General features: G+C 43.5%; 1 protein-coding gene across 2 annotated transcripts in view; it reads left to right on the forward strand.

Annotated features, from left to right (window-relative positions):
* Nucleotides 1-18199, forward strand: part of TGFB2 (transforming growth factor beta 2) — an 83411-nt gene that overhangs the window by 48726 nt on the left and 16486 nt on the right. For both annotated transcript variants that reach the window (XM_047840944.1, XM_047840946.1), the window contains one exon: nt 1638-1801. In XM_047840944.1, the coding sequence (XP_047696900.1) occupies nt 1638-1801 (164 nt within the window). The remainder of the gene's footprint in view (nt 1-1637; nt 1802-18199) is intronic.

Consider the following 18199-nt stretch of genomic DNA (forward strand, 5'->3'; position numbering starts at 1 on the left):
TTATTTTGTTTGTTTGTTTGTTTCTGAGGCTCCTGGCTCACGAGCTACAAAGCTTCAATTCACATAGGCGTGTGTGAAGCAGTCATCGGGCAGAACGTGGCTTGGAGTCCACTGCCTCCCCATGAACAGCTTTCTGAGAGTCACAGGACACGGGGAAGGGCACGGGGGAAAGCCCCCTTGAGGGAAAAAAGTGCTGGGCTCTTAAGATCAGCAAATGTCGGTGTGTTCCTAGCATTTTTTTTTTTTCCCAGTGTGATCGTCAGGGCATGGATTTCCCAAGAAATCACGAAAGGTATTTATTTCTATTTTAAGATTGGCAAGACGGCTCATTTATTTAATAAGAAGTTAGTCTTGCCAGTAGCCAGATGCCTGAGTCTTTCAAGACTCCCATTGATGACCAACTATACAAACAGTGGGTAGTTGGTGAATTCCATGTGTGCAGGGCCCTGCCCTAGGTATGTGGAATAGGGAAGACCTGACAAATATGGTCTCTGCCCTCAAGATTCTTAAAATTTCCTGGGGGGAAACAAAATAAACAAACATAACACAGAAGTAATAAAAGCACTTGTAAAAAGCCATAAACAACTGTGAATTATTATGTTGTAATGAAGCTACATAGTTGAGAAGTAGGGTAGAAAGTAATGGAGCTACAAGATTTGGATGGAGCATTCCGGAATAATGAGAGAACGTTTGCAGAAGGTTATAGAAGAGAATCGTAGAAACATCTGTAACACGTGGGCAGCCCAGTGTACGTGCTCAATAAATGGGTGCTGGGTGTGAACACGTGGAGAGAATTAGGACCTCCGTTGGTTTTGTTGGTGCGGCCCAGTGGCGCATTCAAAGGCAACGCAGATTACTCCAAAACAATAGTGAAACTCTAGCAGCCCATGAACTTGAAATTGTTGTGTGCCATCTGCATCTTTGTGGTTTCCATGGCTCAGAAGAGAACGAAGTGGGGCTGATTCTTTCCCTTCATTAGCCGGGATTCCCTCCCACCAATGGATGTTATGTTAAGTGAAGAATTTTAAGATTGGACCTGATACAGCCAATTGGGGGTTTAGTTTTTGTGGATTCAATTTTTCTCACCCTGACTTAACTAGAGGGTGCATTTGGTCATATGTGTGGGAAAAACCAAAATATTGAAGACAGAAAAGAGGCAATACATGAACCTGGATAGAGTAGAGTATTTGGATGCCAAAACTTCAAGAAAAAAAAAAAATACATGGGCAAACTGCTGGCCATTAGGATATATTTTCTTGGCATATCTGATTACAGTGTATGCAAGCCCAACAGCTCTCTCCAGGCATCAACTGTCAAGATCTTGATCCAGTTCAGAACCATCTAGGATTTTCCACTGTGCTGTCAACTTTCAAAGGATAGGGTTAACTGCATGCCCTCAAATGGAGTTGGAAGTGGTTTGTTAATCTCTATTAATCTGCTGCCCCTGTAACCACATGCACATGTTTATTTTTTTTTTTTCTGGTTAAATTGTTAACGGTATTAAATTGGCCATTGGAAACTAAATGGTTCTTGTAGATATATCCCTTATGTTTTCTTGAGACTATCTCATGCTGCACAGTCTTTTTGAGAGAACAATGGATTTTATCATTTTCAATGATCGCCCTAACTTTTTACAGATGCCATCCCGCCCACTTTCTACAGACCTTACTTCAGAATTGTCCGATTCGACGTCTCAGCGATGGAGAAGAATGCATCCAATTTGGTGAAAGCGGAGTTCAGAGTCTTTCGTTTACAGAACCCGAAGGCCAGAGTGCCCGAACAAAGGATCGAACTGTATCAGGTAACTTTTGTGGGGGTTGTTTTGGTGGAAAATCGGTTTGAAGTCTTGGTCATAGATTTTCTGAGCTGATATAAACCACTCTGTCCATGCACAATCCTGACAGAGGCTCTCATTTGCTATTACTCTGCCAGTGGCAGCTCATTCCACAGTCAGTCTGGAAGGAAGAACTTTTGGAAGGAAGTGATGGAGGTCTGAGCACACTTCTTCAATGGCACAAATGGCTGGAGTACCCACCCTTGGGAGGGATGGCGTCCAGAAGTCCACCCCTCAATCTGGAAAGTCAGACAATGTAGATTCAATTCCACCCCAAGGGAAGAAGTTAGCTGGCATTCCTTTTCTTTTCTTTCTTTCTTTCTTTCTTTCTTTCTTTCTTTCTTTCTTTCTCTTCTTTCTTTCTTTCTCTTCTTTCTTTCTCTTCTTTCTTTCTTTCTTTCTTTCTTTCTTTCTTTCTTTCATGTTTGTTTATTTATTTATTTTGAGAGAGAGAGAGCACGAGAGGGGGAAGGGCAGAGAGAGAACCCCAAGCAGGCTCCGTGCTGTCAGTGCAGAGTCTGATGTGGGCTGGAACTTATCAACCCTGAGATCATGACCTGAGAGGAAACCAAGAGTTGGATGCTCAACCCACGGAGCCACCCAGGTGCCCCCTTCTTTTTCTCATCCTATGGATATCGTTTTCTCCTTTTTTTTCCTTTTCCCCTCCTTCCTATTATCATCTCTCCTCCTGTAGTTTTTCACTTCCTTTTCTTCCTCTCTTTGCTGTCTCCTGCCTCTTCACTAACCTCATTCTGTCTCCTTTCCTTTTCTGATTCTACCCACTCTCTCCAGTGCATCCCTGTCCCCATTCTCTGTCTACCCCTCCCCTGCATTATTTCAGGCCACTCTGACATCTCTCATTCCCTTAAGTACAGTTGCTGGACAGCTGTGTTAAAAGATGTTGTTGATGATGATGATGATGATGATGATGGAGAAGTGCCAAGTCACTGACATTTCAGGTTCCTAAAAGCTTCTCAAGGGGATTGCAGGGCACTAGATCAGCATTATCTAGAAGCTGTGAGGGAAGCAGCATCTCAGGCCCCATCCCGGACTCACCAAACCAGAATGCACAAGATGTGGAGCAGAACCTACGTGTTTCACAAGGCCTTTGGGAGATCTGTACATATTAAAGCACTGGTCTAAAAGCCCCGAGTCTGGGGATGGAGGCAGACCGGTGCTCGGGGAACTTACGTGTGTCATTGTGTCATATGAACAGTGTTTGTAGAGAGCAGAGTTGGAGAGATTTCACCAGGGAGTGGACTCTAGAGCAGGGGGCCTTGAGAAGTATCTGTTGAAACAGGATGAGGGACGATCATTCTTGACAGAGGACTGACCTGTGCAAAAACAGTCTTGAAGGGGCCTGTTGAGGGAAGCGTATAGATGGTGCTCAGGAGAGGTGAGGAGAGACTCGAGGGAGGGGAAGCCAAAAAGTGTTCAGAACTGATAGGAGAACCACGACGCTAAGGAGGAGGCCTGTACGACTCCATGGCTAATGAGAGGGCTTACTTGAGGAAAAGAAAGGAATCGGCATCTGTATGCAGAAACCTCTAGATGTTCTGGATTCTAAGCATTTGGAAACTTCAGTATTTGGATGAGAATCTTCTTTGTGTTTATTATGAAAATGGGGAATTACCATAGTAATAAATGTTGTGTATGAGATTGCAGAGAATATGGTTTTGTTAATTGTATTTATTTATTTTGAGAGAGAGAATGAGAGAGCACGTGAGTAGAGGATGGGCAGAGAGAGAGAGAGAGAGAGAATCCCAAACAAGCTCCACACCATGCGGGGCTCAAACCCATGAACTGTGAGATCGTGACCTGAGCAGAAACCAAGAGTTAGATGCTTAACCGACTGAGCCACCCAGGCGTCCCACAGACAATAAGTTTTAAAGTTTTGAAGAGTCTTCAAGTACTAGTTTACATGTGTGTTCATGAAAAATAATTCTTACTTCTTAAAATGAATCCGCAAGGACCTAGTTTTTGGAGAGCTTCAAATCTTAATGCATGTTCTGAGAGCACCGTGAGGGCTGCCATTGCTTCCTGTCCCCTAGAATAGTGTCACAGTCAGCTTCCTGGGTACTGGAGCTCAACATGTTACAAGTATTGTCTCCATTAATACTCACAGCTATACTGTGAAGCTGGCATGATGAGGTGTTCTTTTCTTTTCCAGAAATTATTGAAATATAATTGCAATATAACATTATATTAGCTTAAGGTGAACAACATAATGATTTGATAGACGTACACACTGCAAAGTGTTTCCCACCGTAAGTTGAGTTAACATCCATCATCTCACAAAGTTACACATTTTTCCCCCTGTGGTGAGCGCTTTTCAGATGTACTCTCTTACCAACTTTCAAATATACGACACGGCATTGTTAGCTATAGTCACCATGCTGTACATTAACCCCCCAGGACTTATCTATCTTATCACTAGAAGTTTGTGCCTTTTGACCCCACATTCACCCATTTAAGGTATTCTTTCTATTACTGTGCCCTTTCTCCTTTCCACAGGGAAAGACACTGAGTCACAGAGAAAGTAAGTCACTTGGCCAGGATCACACAGCCAGAAAGTGGCAGGGTGGCAATACCAATCCAGCTGTGACTCCCAGATGCTCACTTCTCACCACACACTGTGCTTTCTCTCCGTCTGTGCCTCAGTATCAGCTCGAATAGAAGAAAAATAAGAGAAAGTAGGCCAGCTAGAAGGTGGATTGATGTTTGGAAAGAAAGCAAAGACTGGTTCTCTGAAAAAGAAGTTAGATCAAGGATAGCCAGGTAGATTGCAAGGTGATTCCAAACAACAAAAACAAGAATATGATTCCTTGTTCTCTTTTTTCTTCTTTTTCAATTAAGTCGCTCACACATGTCTCTCGGTAGGGACAATAGCATCATGGACTGTTCTCCCAGGCCCTGTTTCAATTGCCTGATCTCTTACATTTTGTTGCCTGTAACATAAGCTGTCATTCTCTGGCCCCTGGCCCGGTGCTCTGAGGAGTGGCCTCTGATAGTGGAATTACTGATCACTTGCCTTACTCACAGAGGCCATCTCACCTCCAGGAAGGGATGTGTCCCTTGAGGCTGGTAATTTAGAGGTCCTTAGTGATTTCTTAGAGGATGTGTACCTTCTTAGAGTTACTGCAGCACCTGCTGCCCCCATCCCATGGGCCATAAGATCCACAGATTGGAGTCTTCAGGTGGAAAAGGTACAGCCAAAGATTGAAGCATGTTTTATGAAGAGGGGGAGTGTGGGCGGGTTCACTGTCACTGAACACAGGAACCTGGAAGGAGATAATTTTAGGGGAAAGGTGAAGAAGAAAACAACTCCTTACCTATCTGGAACTCAGCGGGGCAGCAATCTAACCTCCTGAAACACAGCCAAGGTCTAGGAAGTCAGTCAGAGATTCCTGAACACCCTAACAGAAGACACAAAATACATAGCTGAGTTACCAGAAAGGCAGTCTTTGGCCCTTTATTCACTTGTGACCAGATTGGTTATCTCTAGAACCACAGGAAATTAGAAACACTGAATTAGAAGGGGAGGGCTGGAGGGAGATACTCTGACGGGAGCATATGATGCTTTAGACTCGAGATTTTTGCCCGTGCACCTTGGTGATGCTACCCAGAAAGTCAGGTCACAGAATGAATACAATGCTTGTTGCGGACACTTTCTCTAAATCTTACCCTGTTTAGAACTCACCCAGCTGGTCCTTATACCTATGGCATCCCACCTGGCCTTGTGACATCTACTGTGGTGTCTTTCTGGAGTCGCATTTTTGGCTTGTTCTCCGACTTTCCACTTGCCTTTAGCAGCCATTTGGAGGCCTTTGCAGCCTTCAGGAGTAAACTCCCTTTTCCAGCCCCAGTATGGAAATCGGGGCTCGTGATAAGAGCCTTGAATTATGAAGGTGAGGCTAAATTATATTCAGGAAACTAAATACATGCAGTAAAATTTCAGAGAGTTTAATGTCCAGAATTTTTGACATGTTATTTTGAGGGAAAAAAGGCTTGGTGCTTACATGGGAAGATATTTAGCTATTTGGAAAGCTCAACTCTTCAGAAGAACAAAGTCTCTGAAGTTTCTAGATGCCCTTTGATTACCATATTAATTGACACATAATTGACATTCTGCTCCCTAGATGAAGAAGGGTGGGGTGACTGAATAAGTTCTCAGGCTGTTCAGATGGTTGAATGGATAATGTATTAGGATTCCTTAGGGCATTGGTTTTGTGCAGGGGGAGAATGTGTGTGTCTATGTGTGTGCACATGCAGGTTCATGTGTGTGCACAGGCACTCCCCCAACTATGAAAGTCCTGCAGCGGGGAGCTTTTGCAAGGACTCCCCCAGTCCTTTTCTGGAGATTCTGATTCTCCCTAGAGAAAAAAAAAAAAAAAGAACTGCTTCTGGACAGATGTGGTTTGTTATTAGGATATGATCATTTATTAGGATATGATCATATCCTATGATATGGATATGATTAGGATATGATCAGTTATTAGGATATGATCATTCTCCACTGGGAATCACAGATTTCAGGAAGGGTTTTGGGGTCATTCTGTATCATAAAATGTGTATAGGTATTCTCTTTAGAGTCAGAATACTAGGCTAGAAGGGCGTAAGATAGCATTTCTGTGAGTTCAGAGCTTGACTTGTCCAGGGCTGTGCATCTGTTGATTCTCCTTGCCTGGGAGGGTGAGGACACCCGAGCTTCCATGGAAGTCCTATTTAGCTTGGCAAAGGATCTCGGAGTTGTCACTGCTCTCCTGTCTCTACAGAATAGTCTGCCAGAACTTTGATGAATGGTGGTAAAATAAAGCCTTACTGTCCTCCTGCTCTCTCTGACTTCTGTTGACAGACTCTAAATAGCATATACTGTTGTGATCACTGTATGACTTCAAATATACACCAATATTAGAGGGAATAAAGAGATAAAGCCCTTTGATAGATGAAGAAAAAGAAAAGACAAAAAAAGGATAAAAACTGAACTTTTTCCAAATGGGAATGACCCTTACCATGTTTTTAAAGCTTTATGCCAAAGGCAGACTTTATTGGAATACGATCAGATAAAGCCCCAGTGCTCTGGGAGTCCCTTCGAACCTACAATATTTAGAATAGCTCTCAGCTCATTTGGAAATTTGAACACATCTTTCTTTGATTAGCTTGCTCCTATATTTATGATTAAAATCATGCCCAGAGTTATGAGAGAGAGAAAAGGAAAGAAATATTCTTCACATTGAGTATCACCAACATGAGCCAGGGCACCCGCCATCTTGGACTGGGGTAAAGCCCCAATTTTACAAGTGAAGAAATGAGTCCCTGAGAAATTTATAATTTATTTAAGGGCATTCATGACTTCATGGCCCCATGGGACCACCAACCAATACTTAAGATAGCTATACTGACTTCAGAGGACCTTGGAGCTTTCAGATATTTCTAGCTTGTTCTCACTAACTCACATCCTTTTCACACAAACTACTCATTTCAAACTTGACCACCTCTGGGATAATAAGACTTGTACCTTTGTGACTGTTTTGGCAATCCATTCGCTGAATAATAAGTTACCCCAAAATTTCATGGCCTCAAACAATTGGTTATTTGACACTATGTCTCAAAAGTACAGTCTTCCCACTAATAGAGATAGACCCAAGGTGCTCTTAAAACAAAAGCTGGAGGATCCAGAGAAATACCTCAGGACTCATTCCTTCCAGAAAGGGTGCTGTGAGAATTTGCGGGGGGGTGGGGGGCAGCCTGATGTCTTGGGTGGTCTCCTTGGGTGGAGCCATCTATCAAAATCAAGAGATTCCTTTGGGCCCAACAGTATTTATAGTAGGGAAATCTGAATAAACTGGATTGAGATTGGAGCAGGTTTGGGTAGTTGATATGCACAGCATTTTCTTTTATTCATGTTGGAACCCCTTTTATGGTGTTTCAACGTGCACACGAACATCGTGGGATTTGATGACCACATCTGTGCTGTCTGTTCACCCTTTGTGAGGCAACACGGTGGAGTGTCCAGTGGCATGAACATTGTGACCTAAGTTTGTGTAATAATCCTGGTTTGCTTGGTATTTATTGTAAGAGTGAAATGAAGCAACGTTTCTAACTGCCAGATGGAGAGTGGGCACGCGACATCTATTAGTTCGCTCCCTTCCATGTCCTCTCTTAGAATTTGGCTTCAAAGTCTTTGATTCCTCTAAGCAGAAGAGCTGTCTACAGAATTATCAGCCAAAGACAGTTTCCAGATTATTTTTCAGATTAATTTGTTAGCTTCCGACCACTGACAAAATCACGCAGAGTAATTCTTTGGGAGACAGTGTGATGTACTAAACTCATACCTCATAGCATTGGGAGAAAAAGGTCACCTTTTCACATGGCCACCAGGTATGAGGCCCCCAGGATTGGTGCCAGGTAGCTTGGTAGAATACAATCCGCTGATGGGTCCCTGTTAGTCAGTAGAAGATAAACGTGCTGAGATGAAATGAGCTCAATGGATTTCAGAGGAACCTTAGAGTTCCTGTCCGCGACCTTAGAAGAAGCAATGGCACTCTTTTGTAGGGAGGTAGAACACCCAGCTTCGGTCACCTTCGTCCTGACAAGAGGAAATCCCCCCATTTACAAAATACTCTGTTAGAACTTTGACAAAGAAGAATACAGTAAAATCCGTCCTCCTGCTTTCTTTGACCTTCTTCTTTAATACTTGGATTTTATTTTTATTTTTAAGAAATATTAAAAAAATTTTTTTTTCAACGTTTATTTATTTTTTTGGGGACAGAGAGAGACAGAGCAGGAACGGGGGAGGGGCAGAGAGAGAGGGAGACACAGAATCGGAAACAGCTCCAGGCTCTGAGCCATCAGCCCAGAGCCTGACGCGGGGCTCGAACTCACGGACCGCGAGATCGTGACCTGGCTGAAGTCGGACGCTTAACCGACTGAGCCACCCAGGCGCCCCAAGAAATATTTATTTTGAGAGAGAGAGAGAGAGGGAGGAAGGGGCAGAGAAAGAAGAGAGAGACTCCCAAGCAAGCACTGGGTGTCAGTGCAGAGCCCGACACAGGGCCTGACGCGGGGCTCGAACCCACGAACCGTGAGATCGTAACCTAGGCGGAGATCAAGGGGAAGATGTTTAACTGACTGGGCCGTGCAGGCGCTATGATATTTGGATTTTAATGCGTGGTTGAGTTTGAATTTAGACAGTAACCAGTTTGTCAAAGGTGATGAAATCACATTTTAGGAGATCACTTGCAAGGATATATAAAACAGTGGCTGAATCCTAAGTCATTGGTGTATCTGTTTACTCTTGGCTTTAAGCTATTCAGGAAATATTAAATGATTTTTCCTATTTGGGGGTGAAAGGATGAATTGATGTTTGTGAAGTGAAATAAGTAAGCAAAAATTTCAGTAGGGAGGAGTGAATCACCAGCCACTTTTAATAAACATTTGCTACATATAAAATCTCTGCCAAAGATTTTAAATTATGCCTACCCCTGAGGCTTTACAATGCAAATTCAAGGTTGATGGTCAAGGCCTGCTTTTTTTTTTTTTTTTTTTTTTTTTTTTTTTTTTTTTTTTCAACGTTTTTATTTATTTTTGGGACAGAGAGAGACAGAGCATGAACGGGGGAGGGGCAGAGAGAGAGGGAGACACAGAATCGGAAACAGGCTCCAGGCTCTGAGCCATCAGCCCAGAGCCTGACGCGGGGCTCGAACTCACGGACTGCGAGATCATGACCTGGCTGAAGTCGGACGCTTAACCGACTGCGCCACCCAGGCGCCCCGAGGCCTGCTTTTTGAGGGACTCTAATGCTTCAGAATGAAGGGTGAGGTTCCTATCATTGTGGAGAGCATAGCACTAGTGGGGTTAATAAAAATCCCCCCTTTCCCTACCCCCAAACACATGCACGTGCACATGTGCATGGGCACACACATACACACAGAGGTCGGTTTTCATTTCTCATGTAGCCCAAGGGTAAGTAAAATAAAAAGAGGTCAGCCAAAAAAACTGACTGTTCAATTAGACTTGCAAAAAGTGCTACCAAAAAAAAAAAAAAAAAAAAGTTATACTTTGCTCCTGTTGTACAGAATTTTACAGCATACGGTCCCCTTAATGCTGATCCTAACTTTGGTGCCACATTGGAGACACATACAGTAAAGTAACCCACTTAAAAAAGCCATGAGGTATGTATAATCAATGCTTTGTTTGCACAAGGCTGTTAATATCTCAGGTTTTTTCAGACCGATCGAATGACATGCTTGCCTCGTCAGAAAATCGGATCGTTATCATTTGCATTGTTATGAAATTACCAAATGTCTGTTAACCTTGTGAGCAGACAGGACCCCAAAAGTGATGTGAATAGTAGTCGTTCCCCACTGTATTCAAGGAAATGTTGATAATCATGCAATAGTAATTAATAATTCCATGTTTGTTTTGTGTAATAGAACTCAGTAACAGTAATGATAATCATCGCTAACACAGGCTCTCTGTATGCTAGGCACTTTTTTAAGGGCTTTAAATAGAGTCGTTTAATCCTTATAATAACTCTATGAGGTGGGTTCTTATCTTTGCCTTATAAATGAGGAAACTGAGGCACAGAGAAGTTAAATAACTTGCCCAGGCCATGCAGAGACCGTGTTTGAACCCAGGCAGACTGGCCCTAGAGGCCATGCTCTGGACCACTTTACCATACAAGTAGGAACACTGAGGGCTCTGGACTTGGGCCAGTGTGGGTTCACGTCAATGAGACGATTTCCCCATCAGGAAAATGTGGGTAAAAACACCTACTTGGCCGGGACTTTGGAAAGCAAAAAGAGAACGCATGGAAACCCCTGGCACAAGGCAGGTCTACTCCGTGGCTGCTATCATTATTATTCCTATCGTTTCCAAAGCACTGAGTTTGAAATTTTACAAGAAACAGTCTCTTAAATGTATGATCTGCTCAGAATCTCTTAAAAATGGAAACTCAGCCCGGCCTCTACTGCTGCAGGGTCAGGTTCTCAATGACTGGAGTTTGCTTCAGAGCCTCCTGAAATACTATTTCCAACTCGTTCTGCTCATGGAGGTCTCATTCAGTTCCCGATGCGCAGCTCCACACGAGAGAGAAGAGAGTCTTTGCAGCCGGTGGGCCCTGGGTTCATCTTCCACCTCTGGTTATTAGCTTTTTGCTCTTACCAATTACTCGTGTTTCTGAGCCTGTTTTCCGTCATAAAATGAAGATACTGGTGCTTGTCTAATGAGTTACCACGAGGAGGATCCATGTAAAGTGCCTGGCACGTTGGATGTGTGAGGGACGCGTTATTGCATGTCATCCAGAACATGGGTTGTATTTCCCCTAGAGATGGCTTGTGATTTTGTCAGTCATCTCTGGTTGGACGAGGTCTCCTCTGACCGATTTCCTGTTATCACTGGGGCAGTGCAGGGTTGTGGGGAGAAAGCATGGTTGCAGTGCCCTGCGTGTTTGCTGTATCGAAACTCTAAGGACACCAATGGCGGGCTGGGGCCATGATGTGTCTTGCTTTTCTTCTGAAGAAAGCTTTTTCGAAGAATGATTATGGAGTGGCTGACCCCGGGGCGGGCGTCTTTATTACCTCTTCCTGCTTCACCACCATACGAACAGGCATGATATATACTTCCTGGATTGATTTTAATAAGGCCCCAGTTTTTAAAAATATTGTTAATGTATGCCAACTTTTCTACAACCTCCACTGGAGTGAAGACTGTCCCAAAGGAGGACAGATGTTTATTTCTTGATAGCAAGTTTTCAGAATTGGTTTTGGAACTGCTGTTCTAGGGCTGTGCTCAGAGCCTACAGCTACATAACTGGGAATTCCTTCAATGGAAACAAATCCAAACTTCCGAGAAAGGTAGTGTTAATTTTTGAAAACTGCCAAAATTCTGCTGAAGAGGAGGAGAGAAAGCAATGAATTTTCCTACATGATAACACTTTTCAAAAGGTAGATCTGAAATCCAGCTGCTTCTCAGACCATGCCTGCTGCTACGTAGCCTGTCTAAGCAGTTTTCGTCTCTTCTATAATGGCCTTCTGGCTGGTCTGGCCGTTCCCCACCCTCCACGACTCCCACCCCCGGCCCCCTTAGAGCTTGTGTTTAGCACAGCAGTTATGAGTGATTCCTGTTAGGATGTTGGTCAGATCTAAATCCTCTGTTCAAAGTCCTGCAATGGCTTCTCACCTCACTTGGCCTAGGAGCCAAAGTCCTTTCTGTGTCTGGACCTGTCCCAGCCTGACTTCCCTCACTCAGGCGCCTCCCCCATGCTGGCCTCCTTGGTGTGCCTCAAACACCTGAGCTCACTCCCTCCTAAAGCCTACGGCCGCTGTGCCCTCCTCCCACACGCTTCTTCCTGCTCTCTTATTCACTTAGGTGCTACCTTGGATGTCACCCACTTGGAGAGGTCTTCGTGGTCACCCGAGCATCTCAGGGCCCCTCTTCCCGATACTTCCTACTTCGCCCTCCGCTGCACCCTGCTCCCTCCCTTCTCATTTAGCTGTGCTTGATCTTCTGCTGTGTCTCTATCTCGTTTCTGGTCTCGGCTCCACCCTGAGGGACAAATTCCCAGAACACAGTGCCTGGTGCGTAGTGGGTGCTCAACAAACATTTTCCAATGAATTTAAGAAACATTTCAAACTAAGATTCAAGTACGAGGAAATGTTGTGAGATAAGTGTGTCATATCCCAAGGGGACTCTTTTGAGAAACATTTTATTTGGATTTGGAAATTCTGCTACATTTGTTTGAAAGGTATCTAACTATTGATAAAGAAAGAAGCACTTATCTACTCATTTTTTGCTATATATTCAGAGCTAATGCTGGTTAAGTGGATAATAACCATGGAGGTAAAAAAAATTACGTAAGAGATTAATTAGACTGATATTCTTAGGTAACCCATAAACTCTCCCTGTTTGCAGAAACACCAGGCTCATTACTTTATTTTTTTGACTCATTGCTCTATAATCACACCCCCTAAATTAAAGTTCTCAGCTGAATATAAGAAGGGACTTAAATTATAATGTAGGCCAGATGTGTTATTGGTAGCCAGGAAGTAGGAAAGGGTGTTGGAAGTGTGGTTTTCAAGTATGTGTATGTTGGTATTAAGTCAGAGTGGAATTGGAAAGGGAGATCAGTCAAGAAAATCAGAAGATGTGGCCCCAGAGAGCTTGCAGTCTTCTTGGGGACACTCCTTCCCCTCACAGCAGGAAACAACTGGAATTATCAAACTCCATAGCACTAGGCTGTGTGGTCCAGCCACAAGGACTGACATGACTGCATGTCTTGACATAGTTTCCTTTCAGATGCTTTCACTGAAGGTTGTCCTGCACATATCTCTTTCCTTGCCTATACTGATGTGACTTGTGTGCAGTTGAATGTGTTTTCTTTGCTGTGTGATTTATATATGACGGTCTTATGAATGCTATTGAGCTGTGACATCTGAGAGACTTTCTGTTCACACAAAGGACTCCTTCATCCCTCAGACCTGTGGAAATGAATTTACTTGTTTATGCATATGTGCAGTCAGTACAAAGGCCCATCTGTAGAGGAATTTAAAAAAGTGAAGGAAACAATAGAGAATTATAAGGTGTTTTCATCACAGAGGAAAGGCTTTCCTGTGTGTGTGTGTGTGTGTGTGTGTGTGTGTGTGTAGCTTGAAGACGTATCTGGTGACCTTTCCATAAAGACCACTAATGATCTATATGTGCCACTCTTTATCATAATTGCACATGAGTATACGTAATACAGGAACTCTGCACTATAAGGAGAAAGACTTAAGGTCGTGACATAATAATGAAGATATCTGAGCTCCAGAGAGACTGTATTTTTATGTGTGTCTTTCTTTTGAAGCTGATACGTACTCCCTGGGAGTCTACTGTGCAGACTCTCTCGAAGCTCTTGTGAGGTATACAGCCTTAGAGGGATGCAATTTCAAAGGAGCCATGGCAACTACAAGACAGGGCGGTGGCAACAGCAAGATAAGTATCGGGTCTGCTCAGCCACTCCTGAAGGATAATCAGCAGTCAGTTTCTCAAGCACCCCCAGAGCAACCCAGCATTGTTACGGGGGGCTACGGGGCAGCAGGAACAGAGAGCTACATTTGTGTCTGCGGAAGAAAAGCCATTGCATCCACTTCTGATTCGTTTGTAAGGCCCTGCTTTCTCTTCCCTTGCAGATGCTCTTTCTTGCCTTTTCTCCCTTATATTTATTCCACAAAGAGATGTATTAAATAGAAGGGTAAAAATGCAGTATAAAATTGCTTACAGTGATGATTTTTTTCTGTCCTTGAGATGTACATATACACACACACACATACATACATAATCTTTGTGATGTGTGTACATAAAATTCCAAGAAGTAGTTTATTTTTTTAATGTTTTTATCTTATTTTTGAGAGAGAGAGAGAGAGAGAGAGAGAGAGAGAGACAGCGGGAGAGGGGCCGAGAGAGACAGGGAGACAGAGGATCTGAAGAGGGCTTTGCCTTGACAGCAATGAGCCCCATGTGGGGCATGAACTCACAGGTGAAGTCGGATGCTCACCTGCCACCCCCATATTCCAAGAAGTCGTTTCTATCACTCTCAAAGACTGATTGTCCAAGGGCTTATTTGTCACTTGATTGTGTGCGTCTTTCTAATGAGTCGATCGGAATTTACCAAGAAGGGACTGTGCAAATTCAGTGGAAAAGACTCCGCGGAATACGAGCCAGAATGTCCTTTGCTCTGAAGGACTTCATAGAGCGTTTAGCACATACGCAACCCAGGATAACCTGTGAACACCTACTGTTTGAATTATGTCCCCTCAACAAAGATATGTTGAAGTCCTAACCCCCCAGGACCCCAGAATGTGACCTCATTTGGAAATAGAGTCATTGTAGATGCAATCAGTTAAGTCAAAATGAGGTCCTACTGCAGTAGGGGGTAAACCCCTAATTCTGTGTGATCAGCGTCCTTATAAGAGATGACTGTATAAAGACAGACATGCAGGGACAATGCCATGTGAAGACAAAGGCGGAGGTTGAAGTTAGGTAGCTTCAAAGCAATGAATGCTAACGATTGCTGGCAAGACACCAGATGCTGGGAGAGGTAAGGAAGGCTTCCTGGAGGCTTCCCAGGAAGCATGGCCCAGTCAATATCTTGATTTCTGGCTTCTTGCTTCCAGAACCGTGGTAGAGTGAATTTCTGCTTGTTTAAGCCTCTCTGTTAAGGCAGCCCTGGCAGTCTAACATGCCTACCGAGCAAACTCTCCCTAAGTTCAAGCTTATACTGCTTAGGATGGATGAAGGAGTCCTGCAGAGAAAGGAAAACACATTTATTTATTCTCTTTTGTAATGAGCCAGCACATCTCTGTGGCCTGGACTGTGTTCTCACAGTGCCCAGGATTCTTGCCAGCCTTTCAGATGTTAGTAGTTAACCTTTTTACCTCGTTGATAGCTATCTCCTTGCTCCAGGAAGTTCCCTGCTTCGGTGACCTTATTCTGCCCCATGAATACATCGCTTTAAATTTTTCTCGAGAGGTCTGCGTTCCCTTACTAGCATGTGGACTATTAAGAACAGGAACCATCTTATTGTCCTGGACAGAAGGGCGATGCCTTGCTCACAGCAAGTGCTTAATATCTGTTGAACTAAACTGGAGGGAGTGAGCTCTAAAATAAATGGAAACAAATGAATAAATGAAGACTCGGGCACATATAAGATGGCCCAGCAATTTTCCAACAAATGAATGAATAACTAAACAAATTAACTGATTGTATTAAATATTTTACAACATGTAGGTTGGTTTGGCTTTTGGCTTTTGTCATGTGGGCAAAAGGTTCCTCCACAGTCCATGTAAGTGGTATGTTGGAGAATCTGTTGTTCCTCCTGTGGATAAGCCAAGAAACACTTTCATCAGTGTGCTGAGTGTCTCTTTGCATGAGGGTAAATGCTGGTATTAGCAAGATTTCGACCCAAAGAGTCGAATCTCCAAAATTAAATCGGTGAACATGTATTCTTTTTTTTTTAATTTTTTAAATGTTTATTTATTTTTGAGAGAGAGACAGAGAGAGAGAAAGAAACATGAGTGGGGGAGGGACAGAGAGAGAGGGAAACACAGAATCTGAAGCAGACTCCAAGCTCTGAGCTGTCAGCAGAGAGCCCGACATGAGGCTCGAACTCACGAACCGTGAAATCACAACCTGAGCTGAAGTTGGATTCTCAACCAACTGAACCACCCAGGCGCCCCAGTGAATGTTATTCTTGAAGCCTCCAGTGTCAACCAACTGGAATGCAAGCATTATGGAGATATAAATAAGTGCATGCTTCCCTCTCTCTTTTAGTAGCTTACTAACTACCCCGTTGAAAAAAATGGATACTTACACTCATGCAGCATTACCCTCGAGGCCACTGTGGGCAAAGGGCTGACTATTTGGCACCCCCAGTAATTGCTGGGGGCCTAGGATAAGAAAACTGACTTCAGAGTGAAAGTAACCATTTCATTGAAAAGCTAGGCTGAAGAATAGGAAGGTTTTCATTCTTGTTTTGTTTGTTTTTGTTTTTAAGTAAAAATGGGAAGAGTGGGGAAGGTGTCCTCAGGGATACCGGTCTAAATGCAGAGTTGAGATGTGGAATATATATTTTAGGGATACTGTTTAGATTTGGTTTCTAGGGATGAGAGGTGAGTCTGGGATGACGGATTGGTGACAAGTTGTGTCTGAAATACTGACTTATGGAATCTGAAGCTTATTCATTAGATGGTAGAAGCCTCTGGAAGATTTTGACCAGATAAGGAACATAATTATCATGATAATTCCCATTTACTGAATACCAGCAATGCGATAGGTGCTTTCTCTGCTTGTGTGTTGTTTAATTCTCTTAACAAACATAGAAGGTGGTGTCTTATTAACCCATTTCATAAATAAGAAAATCACAGATCCAGTAAGTGATAGTTTATGTTTGCCTGACTTCAAAGCCTATGAAACTTTTCACTGCATTAATGATTTCCAAAGGCACTTGGCAAACCCCGTGGGTTCTTCAAAGAAACTTAAGGGACCACAGGACTGGTTATTAGTTGGCAAAGATGGGCAAGACTCCGGTCCTAAATTGGGCCTCACACCTTACACGAGTGAAGTTCTCCTTTTTTGCTGCCACATGCAACATAACCACAGGATGTTGATCAAAGAAACAGGGCCCACCAGGAAAGAAGTACCCAAGGACCCAGCAACAGGGTATGGTTTTGGCTGTAGGTAACTTAACATTGTTCTCATCACCTTGATGAAGTACACAGTTGCTGATGCTATGTGGCCACAAAGAATAGCATATACGTTGAGTAACAAACAAAATTCAGAGAGATCCCAAAAGGCCAGAGTCCAATAAGTTCCAAATTAAGAGAGATAATGTGTAATTTGCACTTAACCAACTGCAAGAATGAACTGCATAAGCATAGACTTGGGCAGTGGTTCTCAGAGTGGACCAGCAGCCTGGGCATCACCTAGGAATATGTTAGAAAGGCAAATTGCTATTAGATCAGAACCTGGGGGGTGGGGTTCCACAATCTGTGCTTGAATAAGCCCTCCAGGTGTTTCCACTGCAGGCTGAAGTTAGAGAACCATGGGCCTAGATAAACCAACTTTCCTTTCCTTCTTTGCCTTCCTTCATTTCTTTCTCTTTATTCCATGTCATTCCAGAAAGGATTTGGGGTAGAAAATCTGACCTAACAGTTTGTGTCAGGACAAAAGTTTTATTTTATACAATGTTTACCCTGACTCGGGGCGCCTGGGTGGCCGACTTCAGCTCGGGTCATGATCTCGCGGTCCGTGAGTCCGAGCCCCGCGTCGGGCTCTGTGCTGACAGCTCAGAGCCTGGAGCCTGTTTTGGATTCTGTGTCTCCCTCTCTCTGACCCTCCCCTGTTCATGCTCTGTCTCTCCCTGTCTCAAAAATAAATAAACGTTAAAAAATATATATTAAAAAAAAAATTTAAAAAAAACAATGTTTACCCTGACTCAATGGTGTGGTGTGGTTGCTGACAAAAGTAAATAGTTTGCCTCAAAAAGAGCGACCAGAACAAGGAGGGCAAGAGCCCCTCTCTTCCACGCGGGGCACATTCTGTAATATTCTCCACATTCTGCTAGATTGCACCTGACTGTGTTGAGGAAATTATTAGAGAGGAGTATTGAAAAGGGGCATGACAAAGATGGTGAGGGACCTCAAACCTTGTCCTGAAGGAGCAGTGGAGAGAAGCCACCTCTTATGGCTGGTGCCTGACATGGAAAAAGCATTTTACATCTGTTCCAGAGAGCAAAATCCAACATGGGGGAGCCCTCTCTGCTGGAATTCAGAGGGCAACATGTCAGTCCACACTTATCCTACAGGGCGTTGGTAACCCAAGTAAGTA

The sequence above is a fragment of the Prionailurus viverrinus genome, chromosome F1 (assembly GCF_022837055.1).
Source record: "Prionailurus viverrinus isolate Anna chromosome F1, UM_Priviv_1.0, whole genome shotgun sequence".
NCBI lineage: Eukaryota > Metazoa > Chordata > Mammalia > Carnivora > Felidae > Prionailurus > Prionailurus viverrinus.